We start from the raw sequence: 17,775 nt of genomic DNA, 5'->3' as shown, positions 1-17,775 counted from the left end.
ATGGACGCTGAGAGCCCTGCTGAGTTCCTCCAGCATTTCTGTGTTTTTACTACAATCGCAGCACCTGCAAACATTCATGTTTCTCTCAATTAGAATCGTTGACCAGCACTGGCTGTAGAATTGAATTGCATGTTGTTTGTTGAAAAGTCGGCCAGTTTGAACAGCGTCTAAACTTTGAATTTGTTTTCTTTATTTCTTGTCCCCTCCCCCCCGTTCAGGGCCAAAAAATGTTACCACAATTACTTTTCAGTTATCAACTTCATTAGATGTTGTAAAATTAAAAAGAGCGAAAGAGGAAGTGGGTGAATTGGACAACATTTTCACCGAAGTAGTGGATGACACATTCAGTTGGCACAAGGTAAGTGCAGATGTGTTTTCACAACTGGAATACAGCAAGACCCCTGGTATCTGGAATTCAAGCAACTGGCAAAATCAGCAAGGAAAATGAAAAAAAATAAGAGGGGGGAAAAATACATAAGTTTAAAATTGTAAAAGTAAATGTTCTTTGGTGAAGACGGGAGCAAATATTGAGCCAGCAGCAGGCTTTGCTCATAGCAGCTGTTCGAATCAAATTGCGTGAAACAGCAATGGCGTCGCCCAGGATGAAGAGCTGGTTGATGCTGCTCGCCGTTGGGGTGACTCTTGTAAAGTGTCTCCTCCCTGCTTAGCAAGAGTCACTCAGAGACTTTATCTGTAAAAATGGGGGGGGGGGGGGGGGGTTAATTATCTGCAATGTTATTGTTCCTCTTTCGGATGACTCTGTGGATGGGGAGGAACCTGCAGATGCAGCGATGGTTAAATGTTTTCAAAGAATGTGGCTAAAGATAAAATACTTAAGTGAAGCTTGTTCAGTGGAATTGCAGTCTAATATTTTTGACTTTTATACTGTTTATTCTTAATGCAGGTGTATTAGTTAGGCATTATGAGAGTAAATCTCAAGCAACTGGAAAATACACTTACCCAGCATCTACCAGTCCCCTTGGTGAAGGATACCAGAGGTTTTTACTGTATATGAATGTTTGTTGAAGCCAAGATGAGACTTGCATCTCATGATTTTTTTTTAAAACATGTCTCTGCCTATACAACACATAAGCCTTATCTCACCAATGGATTAACCGGAACATCATCTAAATTACTCAATGAATGGAGGAGCATAGAAATCATCATATACTGCCACTCTCAAGACATTCAAGTTCATCGTCATCTGATTGTACAACCCAACGAATCAACGTCTCTCCAGACCACAGTGCACACTGATAACCCATAATGCACAGTACACGATGATCACATAAATAAATATGTATATTTGGGGATGCAGTTACAGGACACTGTTCATCAGTCTCACAGACTACAGGAAGAAGCAAGTTAATCCCCAGCCTGGCAGTCCTGATTATGATAAATTGTCTTTTAAACACTAATTGAACCCACCTCTACCATCTCTGGAACTTGTTCCATATATCCATCACTCTCTGTGTGAAAATCTTGCATCTTCGATTCCTTTAAATCTTTCCCCTCTCACTTTAAACCTACGCCCTTCCGTTTTAGATACCCCTACCCTGGGTAAAAGACTGACGATAAGACCATAAGGCAAAACTGAAGAAGGCTATTAAGGCCGATGAATTCCCAGCCATTCAATCATGAGCTGATCCTTTTTCCCCACTTAGTCCCATTGCCCGGCCTTCTCCCCATAACCTCATCCAGAACCTCTAAATTTCTGTCTTAAATACACAGGTATACTATCCACAAGGAATGCTGCCGTCGGAGAGCAGCAGCAATCATCAAGGATCCACACCACCCAGCACACATTCAGTTCTCGCTGCTGCCCTCAGGAAAGAGGTCTAGGTGCCACAAGACTCGCACCACCAGGTTCAGGACAACTGTTCCCCCTCCACTCCTCAACTACAAACTCATTTAAAGATTCTTACATGTTCACTTCATTGATTATTTTAATTCTCTCTGTATTGCAGTTTATTTTCATTCATTATCTGTTGACATGTTTATGCTACGTACAGTTTTGTTTTGCACTATCAACAGTGGTAATTCTGCCTTGCCCACGGAAAAAAGAATCTCGGTTGCATGTACTCTGACAATAAATCTGAAATCTACCCTCATAATTATGGCCCTCATAATTTTATAAATCTCTATCAGGTCACTTCCTTCACCCCGGGGAAATTAATCCCAGCCTTTTTCCGTCTCTCCAGTCCTGGCAATGTCCTTGTGAACCCTCTCCAGCGTAATCAAGTTCAAATTACATCTGCTCTTTAGCATGGCGACCAGAACTGACACAATACAGCAGGTGTGGCAAACCAAATCTTTCTATAACTGAACAACTGCATTCAAATTTTGTTTCTATGGAATATCATCACCTACTGTGCAGGAAAAGGGTACTCACCTGATCACCTCTGTATATTGTCCTCCATGTGGATAGTCCGCTGGTTAGGCAGAACTTTCTTGGGTTCCAGGTTTTGAATAAAAGCTGCGAACTGCACATATTACCATTGTCTCATTGTTTAATCTTTCCCCAAGGATCTTCTGCTCTGTTCCCTAGTTAGGAACTACAGGAACGGGAACAAGTTTCTAATGACCTTTTCAGACGGCTCAGCACAGACATTGTATCCTTTATGTAAAGTACAGCAATTAAACTGGATGTGGTCAAAAACGTAGCTCACCGTGAAATCTGACAGCGCGGAAGCAGAACTTTACGGCAGCAGTAGGGTGCAGAACAAGGTGCAAAAATTACTGTCAATTAAAATTTAAGTCCTGCAAAAAGAAAAGGTGAGGCAGTGTCTGTGGTTCATTCTCCATTCAGAAATCTGATGGCGGAGGGGAAGAAGCTGTTGTTGTATTGTTTTCAGGCTCCTGTACCTCCTTCCTAATGATAGCAGCGAAAAGAAGGCATGGCCTGAGTGGTGAGGGACCTTGAGTATAGAGGCTGCTTCTTTAAGACACTGCCTCTTGTAGACGTCCTTAATGGAGTAGAGACTAATGCCCATGATGGCGCTGGCTGAGTTTACAACTCTCTATAGTCTTTAACTGACCTGTTAATTGGCACGTCCATACCAGACAGTGATGCAACCAATCAGAATGTTCTCCACAATACACCCGAAGAAGTTTGCAAGAGTCTTTGGTGATGTACCAAATCTTCTCAAACTCCTCACGAAGAAGGAGTTCAGTGGAATTGCAGTCTAATATTTTTGCCTTTTAAACTGTTTATTCTTAATGCAGGTGTATTAGTTAGGCATTATGAGAGTAAATCTCAAGCAACTGGAAAATACACTTACCCAGCATCTACCAGTCCCCTTGGTGAAGGATACCAGAGGTTTTTACTGTATATGAATGTTTGTTGAAGCCAAGATGAGACTTGCATCTCATGATTTTTTTTAAAAACATGTCTCTGCCTATACAACACATAAGCCTTATCTCACCAATGGATTAACCGGAACATCATCTAAATTACTCAATTAATGGAGGAGCCTCTGGTATCCTTCACCAAGGGGACTGGTAGATGCTGGGTAAGTGTATTTTTCAGTTGCTTGAGATTTACTCTCATAATGCCTAACTAATACACCTGCATTAAGAATAAACAGTTTAAAAGGCAAAAATATTAGACTGTAATTCCACTGAACTCCTTCTTCGTGAGGAGTTTGAGAAGATTTGGTACATCACCAAAGACTCTTGCAAACTTCTTCATGATGGTCCCAAGATAGGTCTTCAGAGATGTTGGCACCCAGGAATCTGAAGCTTCTTACCCTCTCCGCTGCTGACCCCTCGATGAGGACTGCTGTGAGTTCTCCTGGCTTCCCTTTCCCGAAGTCCACAATCAGTTTCTTAGTTTCGCTGTTGTTGGATCTGCCATTATTTGGACAGACAGGAGCTGATAAGGGGTAGAGCAAACACTGAGTTGCTGGAGAGAACTCAGCCAGTCAGACAGCATCAGTCGACATTTCAGGTTGGGACATGTGATCGAGACTGATAAATCAGGAACGGGTATAATTCTGTTATTCAAAACCTATTGGGATAGATGTAGGGATAGGAAGGGCTTAGGTCAATGCAAGATGTCTAGAATACCAACTTGAACCAGTTGGGCAGAAGGGGCTGTTCTGTGCTGTATGACTCAGATTGTCAAGATATAGTAGAACCCCTGTTATCCAGAATTCAAGCAACCAGCAAAAAAACAAAAGAAAATCACGGAAAATAAATGGTTAAAAAATACAGGTTTAAAACTGGTGTGTCTCGCTGTTAATTCACCAATCCTGCAACTCGCAATCTCAAGCAATCGGAAAATGAACTTACATGACATCTACCAATCCCCCTAGATGTCGTATATCAGGGGTCTTTACTGTAAAACACTTTCCAGGTAGATGGTGAGAGATTGCAATGGGTTATAGCAAATACTTCCCCTCTCCAGATAGTCACTGATAAAAAGTGCCACAATAGTCCATGAGGACATGGTCCCCATGAGGTCTACCTAATAACTGATCCATCCCAGGCTCTCCATTAATATAATTAACTGGTGAAAAAAAGCATTCTTCTCTCCTTAAACTTTGATTTTAAAAGTGTGCACAAATGCTTCCTTGATGTGACACTGAAACATTTATAGAACCTTAGAACACGACAGCACAGAAACAGGCCCTTGTCTCTGCCAAACTATTAATCTGCCTAGTCCCAGCGACCTGCACGTGGACCATAGCTCCCATCCATGTTCCTGTCCAAATTTTTCTTAAATGGTGATATCAAACTCGCATTCGCCACTTCACCTGGCAGCTCGTTCCACGCTCCCACCATTCACTAAGTTAAGAAATTCCCCCTAATGTTCCCTTTAAACTTTTCCCCTTTCACCCTTAACCTGTGTCCTCCAGTTCTTGGTCTCACCTAACCTCAGTTGTAGGTATCAGGTTTTGAATGAACCAAGGCCCTATAAGAGAGGTTGTTATATTGTACAAGGTGAGGGGAGGAGAATTTCGGGGAGACATCATGATTAGATTTTTTTTTAAAACACAGAGTAGTGGGTGTCTGGAATGCATTGTTGGGGGTGGTGGTGGGGGGCTGGTACAATCGGGATATTCAAAAGCCTCTTAGACAGATAGGGAAGGTTTAGTTTGTTTAGATTATATTGGTCAGCAATATAATGTTCCATGTCTGCTCTATGTAAGCAGCCCAACAAGTCGACCCATAGGCAGTACAGCAGTGAAAACCAAGTAAAGAGTGCTGAGTTATAGAGGGAGATCATTGAACGTGAAGCTAAGGCAGTGGGATTTTGGCTGTGTAAGGTACTTCCTGCTATGCTTCTTTAACACTTGTTAGTTACCCCTCTGGAAATCTGGCCATCCTGATGTTTATTGACAAGGAAAAGAAGATTACCTGTGTGGTGCAGGAAGACCGAGATACTGATCCAGCCATCCTGGCAGTCTTCACCTCCTATGGCAGATTGACTTGCTATCATCCAAATGGCGGGGTCTGGTAGGTCACTTGTCCTTCCGAATAAACCGCACACACTATATCTTTTAAGAAAGAACACTATCTTTCATCTATTATCCACCCCTAGTGAGTTAGCATTTATCTCTCAACACCACCCTGCGGAGAAGCATTGTTGTAAATATGATTTCAAATTTCATGGTTTACACTTCAGATTGTATCTCTTCTCCAAATAAAGGTAGATCATATGCTTTCAAAGGGATATGTCATAAAACATAGAAAATCTGCAGCACAATACAGGCCCTCAGCCCACAAATTTGTGGCAAGCATGTCCCTACCTTAGAAATTACTAGGCTTACCCATAACCCTCCATTTTTCTAAGCTCCATGTACCTTCCCAAAAGTCTCTTTAAAGACCCTAATGTATCCACCTCCACTACTGTTGCCAGCAGCCCATTTCACCCACCCACTACTCTCTACGTACATATATAAAAAAAAACATTTACCCCTGACATCTTCTCGGCCATTCCTCTACATTGACTTCTGGTCCGATGCTTTGGGACTACCATCCCGCACAGTGATGCAGCCAGACAGGACGCTCTCAATCGTGAATTGCTCTACGTTCTGGTGGCCTCTCGCGTCCAGATAAAAGATCCTAGGACACTCCTTGGATCCATGAGGCAGTGCTTTTGGCTTTAAAGTACAGGACGTCCATCAGTAACAACACTATGAAGTGATTAGTGTGCAATGTCCTCCTTCACACAGCGGGAGCCACGTTTCTTGAACTAAAGCATGGCTGGAGATGCTTGGGATGTGTTCAGCTGACGTAATCTTTTCTTTGTCCGTGAAGTGGTCCAGTCGAATAATTATTCATGAGGTTATCATTACATGTGTTCCCGCTTGTGACAATGTTTGCTGGCTCTTGGTCATCAGTAGCAACCAATTGTCAAGGACCCTCCACCCGGGACGTGCTCTGTTCTCGCTGCTGCCATCAGGAGGGAGGAACAGGTGCCACAGGACTCATACCTCCAGATACAGGAGCAGTTGCTACCCCTCAGCTCTCAGACTCCTGAACAACAGGCCAATTCAGAGACTCACTATGGGACTCATAACCTTGCACATTATTCATTACTGAATATTTACTTCTCTCTATTTGCACAGTTTGTGTTACTGTGCTGTTTACCTTTGTATGCGGTTTATCGTTACCGGTTAGAAATTCTGCCTGCCTGCGGAAAGAAAGAGGGTTCTAGGGTTGTATGTGATGTATTTACTCTTACTATACATTTTAACTTTGAATGTGCACAGGGTAACTACTAACGCTTTTGGAGGGCATTACGCAGATGAGTCTGGTGCCCGACTGAGACGATGGTACTGGAGAAATTCTGCATCTCCCCTCATCTTCACACCTTTCAAGCCGATTTTCATTTCACTGAATGAATGCATTGGTGTCAGGATTATTGAACAACAGCGGATTCTTCTTACCTTCTTGGCAAGAGGGAAACAAGCAAAATTCAACCTGGGGTCGATACTGAAGGTAAAACATTCAGCACGTGCAATTTTTGTTGATTATGTGTGCCTTCAGTAGCTTTATGGTACTTGAATGAAGAGATCTGGGCTGGTGATCTGGAGGCATCGGTTCAGGTCCTAACATCGTAGCTGTGGAATTTAAATTCAGCTAATTAAATGGTTCTGGAATAAGACCCTAAGATATAGGAGGTTGTGACAGATTATGTTGTATTTTATATTGTATATAGATATGTTTTAAAGGAGATCAATTGTGGCAGTTTTTTTGTATAGGCCACATGCAAACACTCAAACCAGACAGTCCAACTCCGAGTGCCTTTGCAAAAACTTTGGGTAGTGCCTATAGAGGCTTCACTAGTGGATTGTTGTTTAGGAAAGCCATAGATGAAAGAACTTGGAGGATTAGGTCCGGAACTGCAGGCTGTCTGAGTGCAGAGGGTCATGTGGTTTTGCAAGCAGAGGGAGTCAAACAGGCTTTTTTTCTGTGTGAGAGAGAGAGAGAGAAAGAAAAAGAGAATTCAGTTCAGCAGCAGCTGGGACTGGAACAGGACAAGCTGGAAAGCTTGTGGAAATACCCCCATTTTGAAGATGGGGTTGTGAGTTCTTAGTTCAAATCCCTTGTGGTCCATACAAGAGGAGAGGACTGGCTGCCTAATGTTTCACTTGAAATAAGAGAAAAAAAAAGGAACTCTATGGTGACCTGAAAGAAAGAGGTTATCATCTGGAGAACCCTGATGGTTTCTTTAGCAAGAAACTGACGTGGCTGATTAGTAGGAATGAGTTTGTGTCCAACGACTAACAAATCTCACTTTGAAAACCGCCAAGAACCTTCCTGATCAGTAACGATTTACCTTTCAAGCACCAAAGCCTGGTGAACTTTATAAATGTTAAATTCTGTGCACAGTCTAAGAATTGCCTGCAACGAGTGAACTTGGAGGAATGAGAAGTGAGATTGGCGTGAATCAAAGAACTTTTCTAAACTTACACATTACATACACGTGCGCTTAGAATTAGAAGGGTGTTAAGTTAGATTAAATAAGTCAATAGTAGTAAGTTAGAGTTTGATCCTGTTTTCATGTTTAAAGATAATTAAAAGCAACTTTTGTTTATGTAACCATTTGGTGAATTTCTGTTGCTGCTGGGTTTTGGGGTCCTCTGGGCTCGTAACAAGGTGAAATAGGCTATTCAGCCCATTGAGTCTGCCCCACTATTCAATCATGAGCTGATCCACTCTCCCACTCGGCCCCACTGCCAAGCCTTCTCCCCATTTCCTTTGATTCCCTGACTATTCACAGTCCTGCCTTAAAATACACCAATGACCTGGCCTCCACAACCCCCTATGGCAACAAATTCCAGCTTTACCACCTTCTGGCAGAAAAAATACCTCCACATCTGTTTTACACCCTTCAATTCTGAAGTTGTGCCCTCTTGTCCGAGACTCTTCCAACTTGGGAAACAACTTTTCTACATCTACTCTGTCCATGCCTTACAATGTTTGAAATGTGTCAATGAGATCCCTTCTCGCTCTCCTAAATTCCAACGAGTACCGGCCAAGAGCGGGCAAAAGCTCCTCATAGGATAACCCTTGCTTTCTCAGGATCACCCTCCTCTGAACCATCTCTCATGTCAGCAGATCCTTTCTTAAATGAGGATCCCAAAACTGTCTCAATCTCTAACTGTGGCCTCCCCAATGCCTTATAAAGCCTCACCGAAGATTTATTGTTGGCAACAATATCTGTAAAGCTGCAGCAAAACCCTGGCACCCTCAGGACCTCGCTGTTTCCAGGCTAAGTGGACGGATACAGAAGGACATGGACCAAATGGAGGCAAATGGGACTAGTCCAGAATGCCATCTTGGTCAGTATAGATGGGTTGGGCTGAAGGGCCTTTTCTGTATTACAACTGGGTATTATTTTGTTAACACTCAGACACAAAAAATTTGATTTTTTTTAGAAAGGTATTAGCCACATTACAGTGAAATCACAGTAAGAGAGCAAGAGAAGCAAAAGAGAGTCCCTTCAGAGACTGAGTGTCCATTCATTTACCTCCAGCAGCCTCTGTAGCTGTGCAGACACACATTCAATCCATCAGCAATGCGAGCTCCGGATCCGAACCTCCGACACGATGAGGAAGCCTTGAGCACCTGAGGCCCTTCAGGAGCCCTTCTTTCCCTCAGCCGTCCTCTCAAGTCCTGCAGCCCATAGACTGTGTTGTGTCCACTGACCGCAGGTCGCCGCAGCCCACGTCTCAGCCGCTGAGACCCACGCTGTTTGGCTGCCGTGCATATCGGCCTGTAGGCCCGTCTCCTCTTCTACTCCTCAACGAGGCTGGGGGAGAAGGGGGAGTTCTCCCGGTTTCTGGTGCAAAGCTCTGGGTTCGCTGCTGCCGGAACCCTGCATCCCCTGGTGACCACTGCCGAGCATAGGCGCCGAACATCTTTGTCACCCTCAGATGCTGAATAAACCAGCTGAATTCCTCCAGCATTTCATTGACATCTCAGGAACCATTCGTTTTTTTTCCCCCTCCAGTCCTTTCAAGTAAAATACCGCAGCAGCTAGAAATTTGAAGTGAAGACAGTACTTAGCCAAGCAAACGTCCAATGACAAGGAATAATATATTTGTAATTCCTGGGAAACTATAAATCAGTGATATCCATCTCCAACCTGAACTGCACTTTCCGCGTTATCCTCTTTTTATATCTCTTATTCCCAACATTGATTAATTCAATAATTTGATGATTTTAGCAACAGAAATAAAGGGTGTATAGCAGCTCTCATTAAATAGCCAACTTGGGTAATTCCATAATCCGCTTCAGATGGTTGCACCATTTTCAGAGAACTCATCACAGATACAACATGTAGCTTCCCCTCTTCTGCCATATGGCCCTTTCCCATATCTCCTCTATTTCCCGCCCCGGCCTCCTCTGTCCCGTGAAGTAACAGGGACCGGATTCCCCTTTGCCCTTGCTTACTCCCCCACCTGCCTTCACTTCCAAAAAAATCATAACCCGCAATGTCCGCCACTGACAACGGGATCCCGTGCCAGAGCCATCTCCCCTTCTCCTCCTCCCGGACTCCCTCGTCCACTCATCCCTTCCCATGAATCGCCCCCTTGGCACCTCCCCCATGACCGCAGGAGGCGTTCTTCTTGCGCCCACATCTTCCTCCCTCACCACCGTTCGGGGCCCCAAACAGTCCTTCCAAGTGAAGCAATACTTCCCTTGTGTATCTGCATCCGGTGCACCCGTTGTGGTCTCCTCTATATTGGATAGACTGGGAGATCAGTTCATTGAGGATCTTCAGTCTGTCTACGGCAATGGAAAGGACCTCCCACAATGGCCAACCATTTTAATTCTCCGCACCATTGCCACACCGACACGTCTGGCCTCGTGCACTGCCAAACTGAGGCCACTCACAAATTGGAGGAGCAAAACCTTGTACCCCATCTTGGCAGATCGAACCATAAACATCAACTGCTCCAATTTCCATTAAATCCTTCCCCCACGTCTCTCTCTTTTCCTGCCATGTGCCTTTCCTCCACCTCCCGGCCTCCTTCCCTTTCTTCTATTAGCAAGCTACCCTCGACCCTCCACCCCATCAGCAGTGAGAATGCTGAACGACCAAAGGAACTGCTCACACTAACCGGCGAAGACTCTCATTTGTAAAAAAATAATATTTACTTATTATTATAGCTGTAATACCTGACCTGCATATGTATTATTTGTCTGCATGTGTGTTACGTCTGATTGTGTTTCTGCGTGTTTTTGCACCGAGGAGAACGCTGTTTCAGATGACAATAAACTTGACGATCACCTCACCTTTTTTCTCTACCACCTATGGCCTGTTAGCCTGTGCTGCTCCCCTTGCCCCTACCTCTCCTTCCCCCCCCCCCCCCACCCCACAATTCCTTTTTATACAGCCACCTGCCTGCTTTGGATCATAGCTGTCGAAGGGGCCAGGCCTGAAATGTTGGTTACCTTTTACTTCCGTGGATGCTGCGTGGCCTGCTGAGTTTCTCCAGCACGTTGCACATCACAGATATCCTCTGTATCATCTGATTTTTGAGGCATGGAAAATCACAATTTGGCAGGAGTGAATTCTCAAGACACGTTCCTTGTAAACAGTTCTCTCCTCTGGGAGTTCTCGGTGTGAGCTTGTACTGTAAACATTGAAACATTATTCTCTCTTATCCAATCTTTGTCGAGGGCTGGGCTTTTTTCCAACTGAATAGTTTGCAAGCAAATATGTTTCACTACTGGTTCTTTAGACTAACCATTTTGCTATAGCCCTCCTCAAAGTGTATGGGACCCCTTCCCTGTGAAGCAGTGAAGATTAGTTGGTTTCTTCCATACTTCTCTCCTACTGACTACATTAAAAAAAACATTTCATGGTGTCAGTCCGTGCCCCCCCACCCCGCCACTTAAATGTGCTGTGGTCCCCGCTGAGAATGGCTGCTTTAAACCTCCAAAGAAATAGCTGAGAGAGAGAGAAGAAAACGTGGGTTCAATTTATTCTTAAGTAGTCAAAGCTTGGAGGTACCTTTGTTGTGATAATCTGACATGCACGATCTAACAGGCGATTGGAATCTCAGAAATAAAGTGGGTGCAGTTTGCGGTGGCAAAATGGTGCAGTGATTAGTCCTGCTGCCACCCCTTTCCAGAGTGCAGACAGAGTTCACTGCGTTTCCTCCCTACCCTAAAGGTCTGATGCTAGGCGGGTTGGCGACTGCAAATTGGGGATCCTAGTGTTGGAGTAGGGGCAGCCCATTTCAGATTTATTGTCAGAGTATGTACGTGACATCACATTACAACCCCCAAGATTCTTTTTCCTGCGGGCCAGGCAGAATTACCACTTGGTCCCTGAACCTGCTCCACCATCCAAATGATCGAATGTTGGCCTCAACACCACTTTTCAGATTACTCCTCCAACCTTCCTTGATGTCAGGCTTGTTTACTTTGCCTCGTTCTCAATTTTTTTTGAGAAATTGTTTCCAGTTCCTTCCTCCTCGAGGCCCCAAGATGATTTATTATCAATGGGACATCATCTGCCACTGTAAAGACTGATCCAAGACAATTTTTTGGAATCTCCATTCTCTTGTTCTCATCCTATGAAAAATTTATGTGGATAATCAGGATAGAAGGAACGGAGATGCGGAGAAATTTCTTCACCGGGGTGGGGGGGGGGGGGTGGTGGTTGGTGAATCTGTGGAATTTGTTGCCACGGGCGGTTGTGGAGATCGGGTCATTGGGGGTATTTAAGGCAGGTTCTTGATTAGCCAGGGCATCAAAAGTTATGGGGAGAAGGTCGGGCAGTGGGCCTGAGTGGGAAAATGGATCAGTTCGCGATTAAATGGTGGGGAAGACTCGATGGGCTGAATAGCCTATTTCTGCTCCTATGTCTTGATCCTTTCTTTAAAAAAAATTGTCTTGCTGTCTATTTTTATATCTTTTTTTCTCACAGAGACTATCTTATAATATTTTTTAGACATCTGATGCCAGTTCTCAACTTTTTTCCCCACTCACATTCCACCATAAGTAATCCCTTGCTAACCACAGAGCATCCATAGCATCCTATGCCTTAGGTACTCTGTGGTTAGCAAGGGATTACTTAAGGAGGTATGTGAGTGGGGGGAAAAGTTGAGAACTACTGTCCAATGTGGACCTAATTGGGCTTCTACAATCTATTGAGCCAAAGGATCGTTCGACTCGGTTTCCTTGAGATTATATGTCTCTTTCCCTTCAGCTTAAAACACCAAACGTGCGAAACTTAACAAGCTCTTGGATAACAGAGGCTGACCTCTTCCTGCAGACCAGCTGGTTAAAGGTTCAAACTGTAGTCAACAAATTGAGCATGGCTCTGAACTTTCCAAGCCATGACCCAGAGAAGATTGCTCTTCCACTCTATCTTGTGAGCCAACGACAAAAGCTCCCGCAACTCTACACGAGTATTAAGGTGGGAGAAAGCATAAACCTGGGGAGTGTTGCCTGAGGATGGAAGATGGAAAGAAGTTACAAACAGCTAAGTGCAGCGGGCATGTGTGTGTTTTTGGGTGGGGTGGGATAGGGAGTTGGTGGTATATATGTAAATGATATAAGAAGCTTATAAATTTCATTTGTATGTAAATATTTTTGGAATGAAAAGATTAGTTTCAAGACATGTCTCTTCAAGACATGGGTCTAACGGCTCGAGAAAAGCAATTTTGTTTGTGGTTAACAGGGCAGGTGCACAATGGGTGTGAATTTATTGGAGTGGGTCTGTACCAATGGAGCAGAAAGATGGTACTGGTTATTCCAAATGTTCATCTCCTCTCAGTACAAGGTAAAGAACTGTTGTTCATTCTACTCTGGACATGTTGAGCTAGTTTTAATGATTATTTGTTTAAACATAAAAACATGTCACAGTAATGCTAAACATCTTTCTGAAGCTAATTAAAAGGTTCTGTTGGTGATACGCCATCTGTGTATTTTAGTATTGTCCAGGAAGGCTGGGATTTCCCAGAGTGCATTGGAGTATTTGCTGATGTACCCATCAACCGATGGGAGTGGATTAACTGCAGTGCGGAGAGAAAAATAAAACATTCTGTGGTACATCTGGGGCACCATTAGCGTAGCGGTTAGCGCAGCACACTATTACAAGGCCAATGATCTGGGTTCAGATCCGGCACAGTCTGTAAGGAGTTAGTACGTTCTCCCCCGTGTCTGCATGGGTTTCCTCTGGGCACTCTGGTTTCCTCCCACCCTTCAAAATGTACAGGGGTTCAAAGTTCAGATTTATTGTCAGAGTACATGCATCACTGAGATTCTTGGAACAATACAACATAGTACAGGCCCTTTGGCCCTCGATGTTGTGCCAACCCATATTATATTCAAATCAATAAAAATCTAATAATAACCAGATGAATCCTCTTTTTAAAAAAGACTTTTTAAATTTGGTTTTAATTTTGGGGGGAGGAGGGATGGGGAGAAAATGGAAAATGTCACTATATATATGAATTTATGTGTGTAAAGCATCTATAACCATATAACCATATAACAATTACAGTACGGAAACAGGCCATATCGGCCCTTCTAGTCCGCACTGATTTAAGTGAAATTGTTATTTGCCTAAGTTCAAAAGGTAGAAAATGACAGTCACCTCAACTGAGCGGCAGCAGCGGTTCTCAACCTTTTTCTTTCTACTCACATGCCACCCCAAGCAATCCCTTACTAATCACAGAGCACCTGCGGCGTTGGGAATACTTAAAGTGGGATGTGAGTGGAAAGAAAAGGTCTAGTTTTGGATTATTGTGACTTATTAAATAGAAAATTTTTTAAAAAAGACTGCCAGGTGTTCTGAGAGTTTACTGTGCAGAAGAAACAGCTGGAAATTTTGAGGAGGGAACGGTTTTCTTGTGGAGAAGGAAAAAAAATTCAGATTTGGTGGTTAAACGGATTCCTTAAACTGTTCTGTGCTACAAGGGCCAGGTCATGAGCAAGTGTTTATTTGTAAATGTTCATTTGAATTTTATAATTTTTTGATAAATTTAGGCATGCAGCACCGTATCAGGGCTTTCAGGCCCACGAGCCCATGTCACCCAGTTTACCTACAACTAATTTTTTGGAAGGTGGGAGGAAACTCTCACAGATAAGGGGAGAACACACAAACTCCTTTCAGACAGCACCAGATTTGAACCCAGGTCACTGGCACTGTTAACAATGTTGAACTAACCGCTTTGTTAACTTTGTGCACAAAGGAAAGTAGGGCTTGTATATAAGACACAGAAATGCGTTTTGTATTTCTATTGCAGCAAAGTGACATCCCTGAATGGTGCCAAATCCATAAGACATAGGAACAGAAATAGGCCATTCAGCCCATCGAGTCTGCCCTGCCATTCAATCATGAGCTGATCAATTTTCTCGTTCAGCCCCACTGCCCTGCCTCCCCATAACCTCTGATGCCCTGGCTAATCAAGAACCTGTCAATCTCTAATCTCAATGCATTGCCTCTTCTCTTGAAGGACAGAGTTACTCCTTCATCCCAATCTTCACCGCCATCCCTGACCGAGACATGAAAACTGACCTCATGTCTAGGTGACTGTGAAAGATTTTTGTGGATCTATTTGTTTTTTTTTAAAAATCAAGTGAAAATATTAAAAAGAAGCCTGCAGATGCCCAAATTCTAAAAGAAAGAATCCTGAAGTTCTCAGCAGATCCAGTTGCACCTGTGGGATGAGAAAAATCAGCGTTGAAATTTGGGGGTCTGCTGGAGGAACTGGGGATCAGGCAGCATCCGCAGAGTTAGACAGGTGGTCTATGTCTCGGATCGAGACCCTGCATCCAAGCAGTTATTGCAGATTTTTCTGTTTTTTGCCTCAAAAAATCCGGTTCTGTGCATTGGTCCACATTTGTTGCATCACTAACAGGTTGGCTGATCATTCATTGCATTTCCTGAACGACTTTCAGGTGAAGTCCAAATGCCACCGGCCCTATTATGTATTTGCACTAAAAGGCCCCATAGAAAGGTACACCTCAACTTTTTTTAAAATTTGCAAAATGTTAGAAACCGATTTATACTTGTACCACCCAAATTATCCTGCAACCCCATATATTTTGGAGAGTGGGAGGAAACACAGGAAAAACCTACACAGACTTAGGGAGAATGTACCATCTCCTACAGACAATGCTGGATTTGAACCCGGTCGCTGAAGCTGTAACAGCATCACACAAACCATGCTGCCCTTAATTTCTGTCTGGGCATGTTGTGGCCTACTGGTCTCAATAGCAAATTCTACGATTTAAATAGCTGTCTGTTTGCAGCAGAGCTGTTCCTTTGTGCTGTAGGTCATCCTTACTATGATTAAGAAAGACCAAAACTGCTCAAGATTCCAGGGTCCGCCATCAATGACAGGCTGGAGGGACTCAGTAGGTCAGGTAGCATCCATGGAGAGAAATGGTCAGCCGGCTTTGCAGGTCAGGGCCCTTTACTGAGGCATAAGGGTCCCAACCTGAAATGTTGATGGTTTACATCTCTCCACAGATTCTGCGTGACCGCTCCACCCTCTCATTGTTTGTTCGTCCAAAACTGTGACATTGGTCCAGGTTTTCTCTCTTCCCACTGACACAGTAATGATGTCCTGGATAATCAAATCCTTTCCAATCCAAGTATATGCCCAAATGACTTTTAGATTTCAGCTTTCAGATTTATTGTCAGAGTACATACATAATAACATCACCCTGAGATCCCTTTTTCCACTTATTGGTAGTGTAAAACATAACTGTACACAGCACATACATGTAAGCAAAGAGCTGTAAACAGATAACGAATGTCAACAAACTGTGCAAAAGAAAGAGAACAAAAAAATAAAGTGCACAAGTAAGATTGAGTTTGTTGTTGAGGAGTCTGATGGTGGAGGGGGAGCAGCTGTTCCTGAACCTGGTGGTGTGCGTCTTGTGGCACCTGTACCTCTTTCCTGATGGCAGCAGCGAGAACAGGTGGTGTGGGTCTTAGATGATCGCTTCTGCTCTCCGCCGGCAGTGTTCCCTATAGATTTACTCGATAGTGGGAAGGGTTTTGCCGGTGATGTCCTAGGCTGTGTCACTACCTTTTGGAGGGCTTTACTCTCAGGGTATAGGTGTCCCCGTACCAGACCGTGATGCAGCCGGTCAGCACACTTTGTACCTCTGCAGAAATTTGCCAGGGTTTCTGGTGTCAAACCGAACCTCTGCAAACTGACGTGCTTCAGTGTGTTGGGTCCAGGAGAGATCCTCCGAGATAATGACTCCTAAGAACTTAAATTTGCCCACCCTCTCCACCTCTGATCCCCCACTGATCGCTGGATTGTAAACCTCTTTGCAATTGTATCTGCATGCTTAAAATGACAGAATTCTTCATGGTCACTCCAAATCATTAACCATCATATTACTAAAAATTTGGCTGAGAACGTAGGGAGTATGATTAGTATGTTTGCATGTAACAGCTAGAATGGACAGCGAAGATGGTTGGAAATGGAATACAACTTCAGTAAAAAGGCAGTGATGCCTTTTGGAACATTAATCCAGGGTAGGTCGTACACAATAAATGATGGGACCTTTGGGAGTGTTGTTGAATAGAGACCCTGTGACACAGATGCTTAATTCTGTAGACGCTTTCAGGTGGAATAGCTGGGAGAATGCGGCTCTGGAGTTGGCTGCGGGTGTGTGCAAAGTGACATTCAGGAGGCAGCGCTGAAGGCGCTATTCTGGCACATGAAAGATCCGCAGCGGGGAGAGGCGCTGTGGAGCAAAGGCCAGCTCCAGTCGACTGTGGCAGTAGTCCCACCTGCTTTCAGGTGCCCAGGGGGAGTGCTCGGAAGTGGAGAATACACCTACCCTAGGAGGGTTGGGTAAGTACTCCTCAGGTCAGGTGGCCTCCCAACAGCCGCATTCTGGTATTTCAGGCGGCCTTACGTCGGGGTATTCTGGCCACCTGAAAGCAGCTTGTGAAAGTGACAATAGAAGTAGATAGAGTGGTGAGAAAGGTGTATGCCATTCTTGCCTATGGATTGCTGTTCCTGGTTCCAAAGATGATGCTGGGTCCGTTTAGACATTCTACCTGGTCAGGTACCAAGGTAACATTTTGGAACAAATCATAAAAATAAATTTACTATCAACACCTGAGCTTTTTTTGGAAAATGTATATGACTTGTAACTCCAATTGAAGTTATCAAAATATCAATTAAATTTTTTTAAAGTCGCATTGGCCAGATGTATAGCAATTGCATGGAAATCTGAATCCCGACTTATAATTGTTGGAAGAGGGAGATGCAAAACTGTATTCGCTTAGAAAAGGTGACTTATATTAGAACTGGGTATGATACATAC

At 43.8% G+C, this 17,775-nt stretch overlaps 1 protein-coding gene across 8 annotated transcripts in view; it reads left to right on the top strand.

Annotated features, from left to right (window-relative positions):
- LOC138742695 (glutamate-rich protein 6-like) overlaps nt 1-17,775 on the top strand; it is a 60,337-nt gene that overhangs the window by 26,878 nt on the left and 15,684 nt on the right. For 6 of the 8 annotated variants that reach the window (XR_011344363.1, XM_069897439.1, XM_069897440.1 and 3 more), the window contains 6 exons: nt 219-358; nt 2,527-2,612; nt 5,305-5,460; nt 6,720-6,948; nt 12,680-12,889; nt 13,154-13,255. Coding sequence is in view for 7 of the 8 variants with exons in the window: in XM_069897439.1 (XP_069753540.1) it covers nt 219-358; nt 2,527-2,612; nt 5,305-5,460; nt 6,720-6,948; nt 12,680-12,889; nt 13,154-13,255 (923 nt within the window). In the remaining variant the exon portion in view is untranslated. Of the gene's footprint in view, nt 1-218; nt 359-2,526; nt 2,613-5,304; nt 5,461-6,719; nt 6,949-10,785; nt 12,053-12,679; nt 12,890-13,153; nt 13,256-17,775 lie in introns of those variants that run through there. The other 2 variants (XM_069897444.1, XM_069897445.1) reach the window with 2 other exon arrangements.

The sequence above is a fragment of the Narcine bancroftii genome, chromosome 9 (assembly GCF_036971445.1).
Source record: "Narcine bancroftii isolate sNarBan1 chromosome 9, sNarBan1.hap1, whole genome shotgun sequence".
NCBI classification, from domain to species: Eukaryota; Metazoa; Chordata; class Chondrichthyes; order Torpediniformes; family Narcinidae; genus Narcine; species Narcine bancroftii.
Note: the sequence above shows the minus strand (reverse complement) of the source record. Positions and strands in the feature narration are given on the sequence as shown.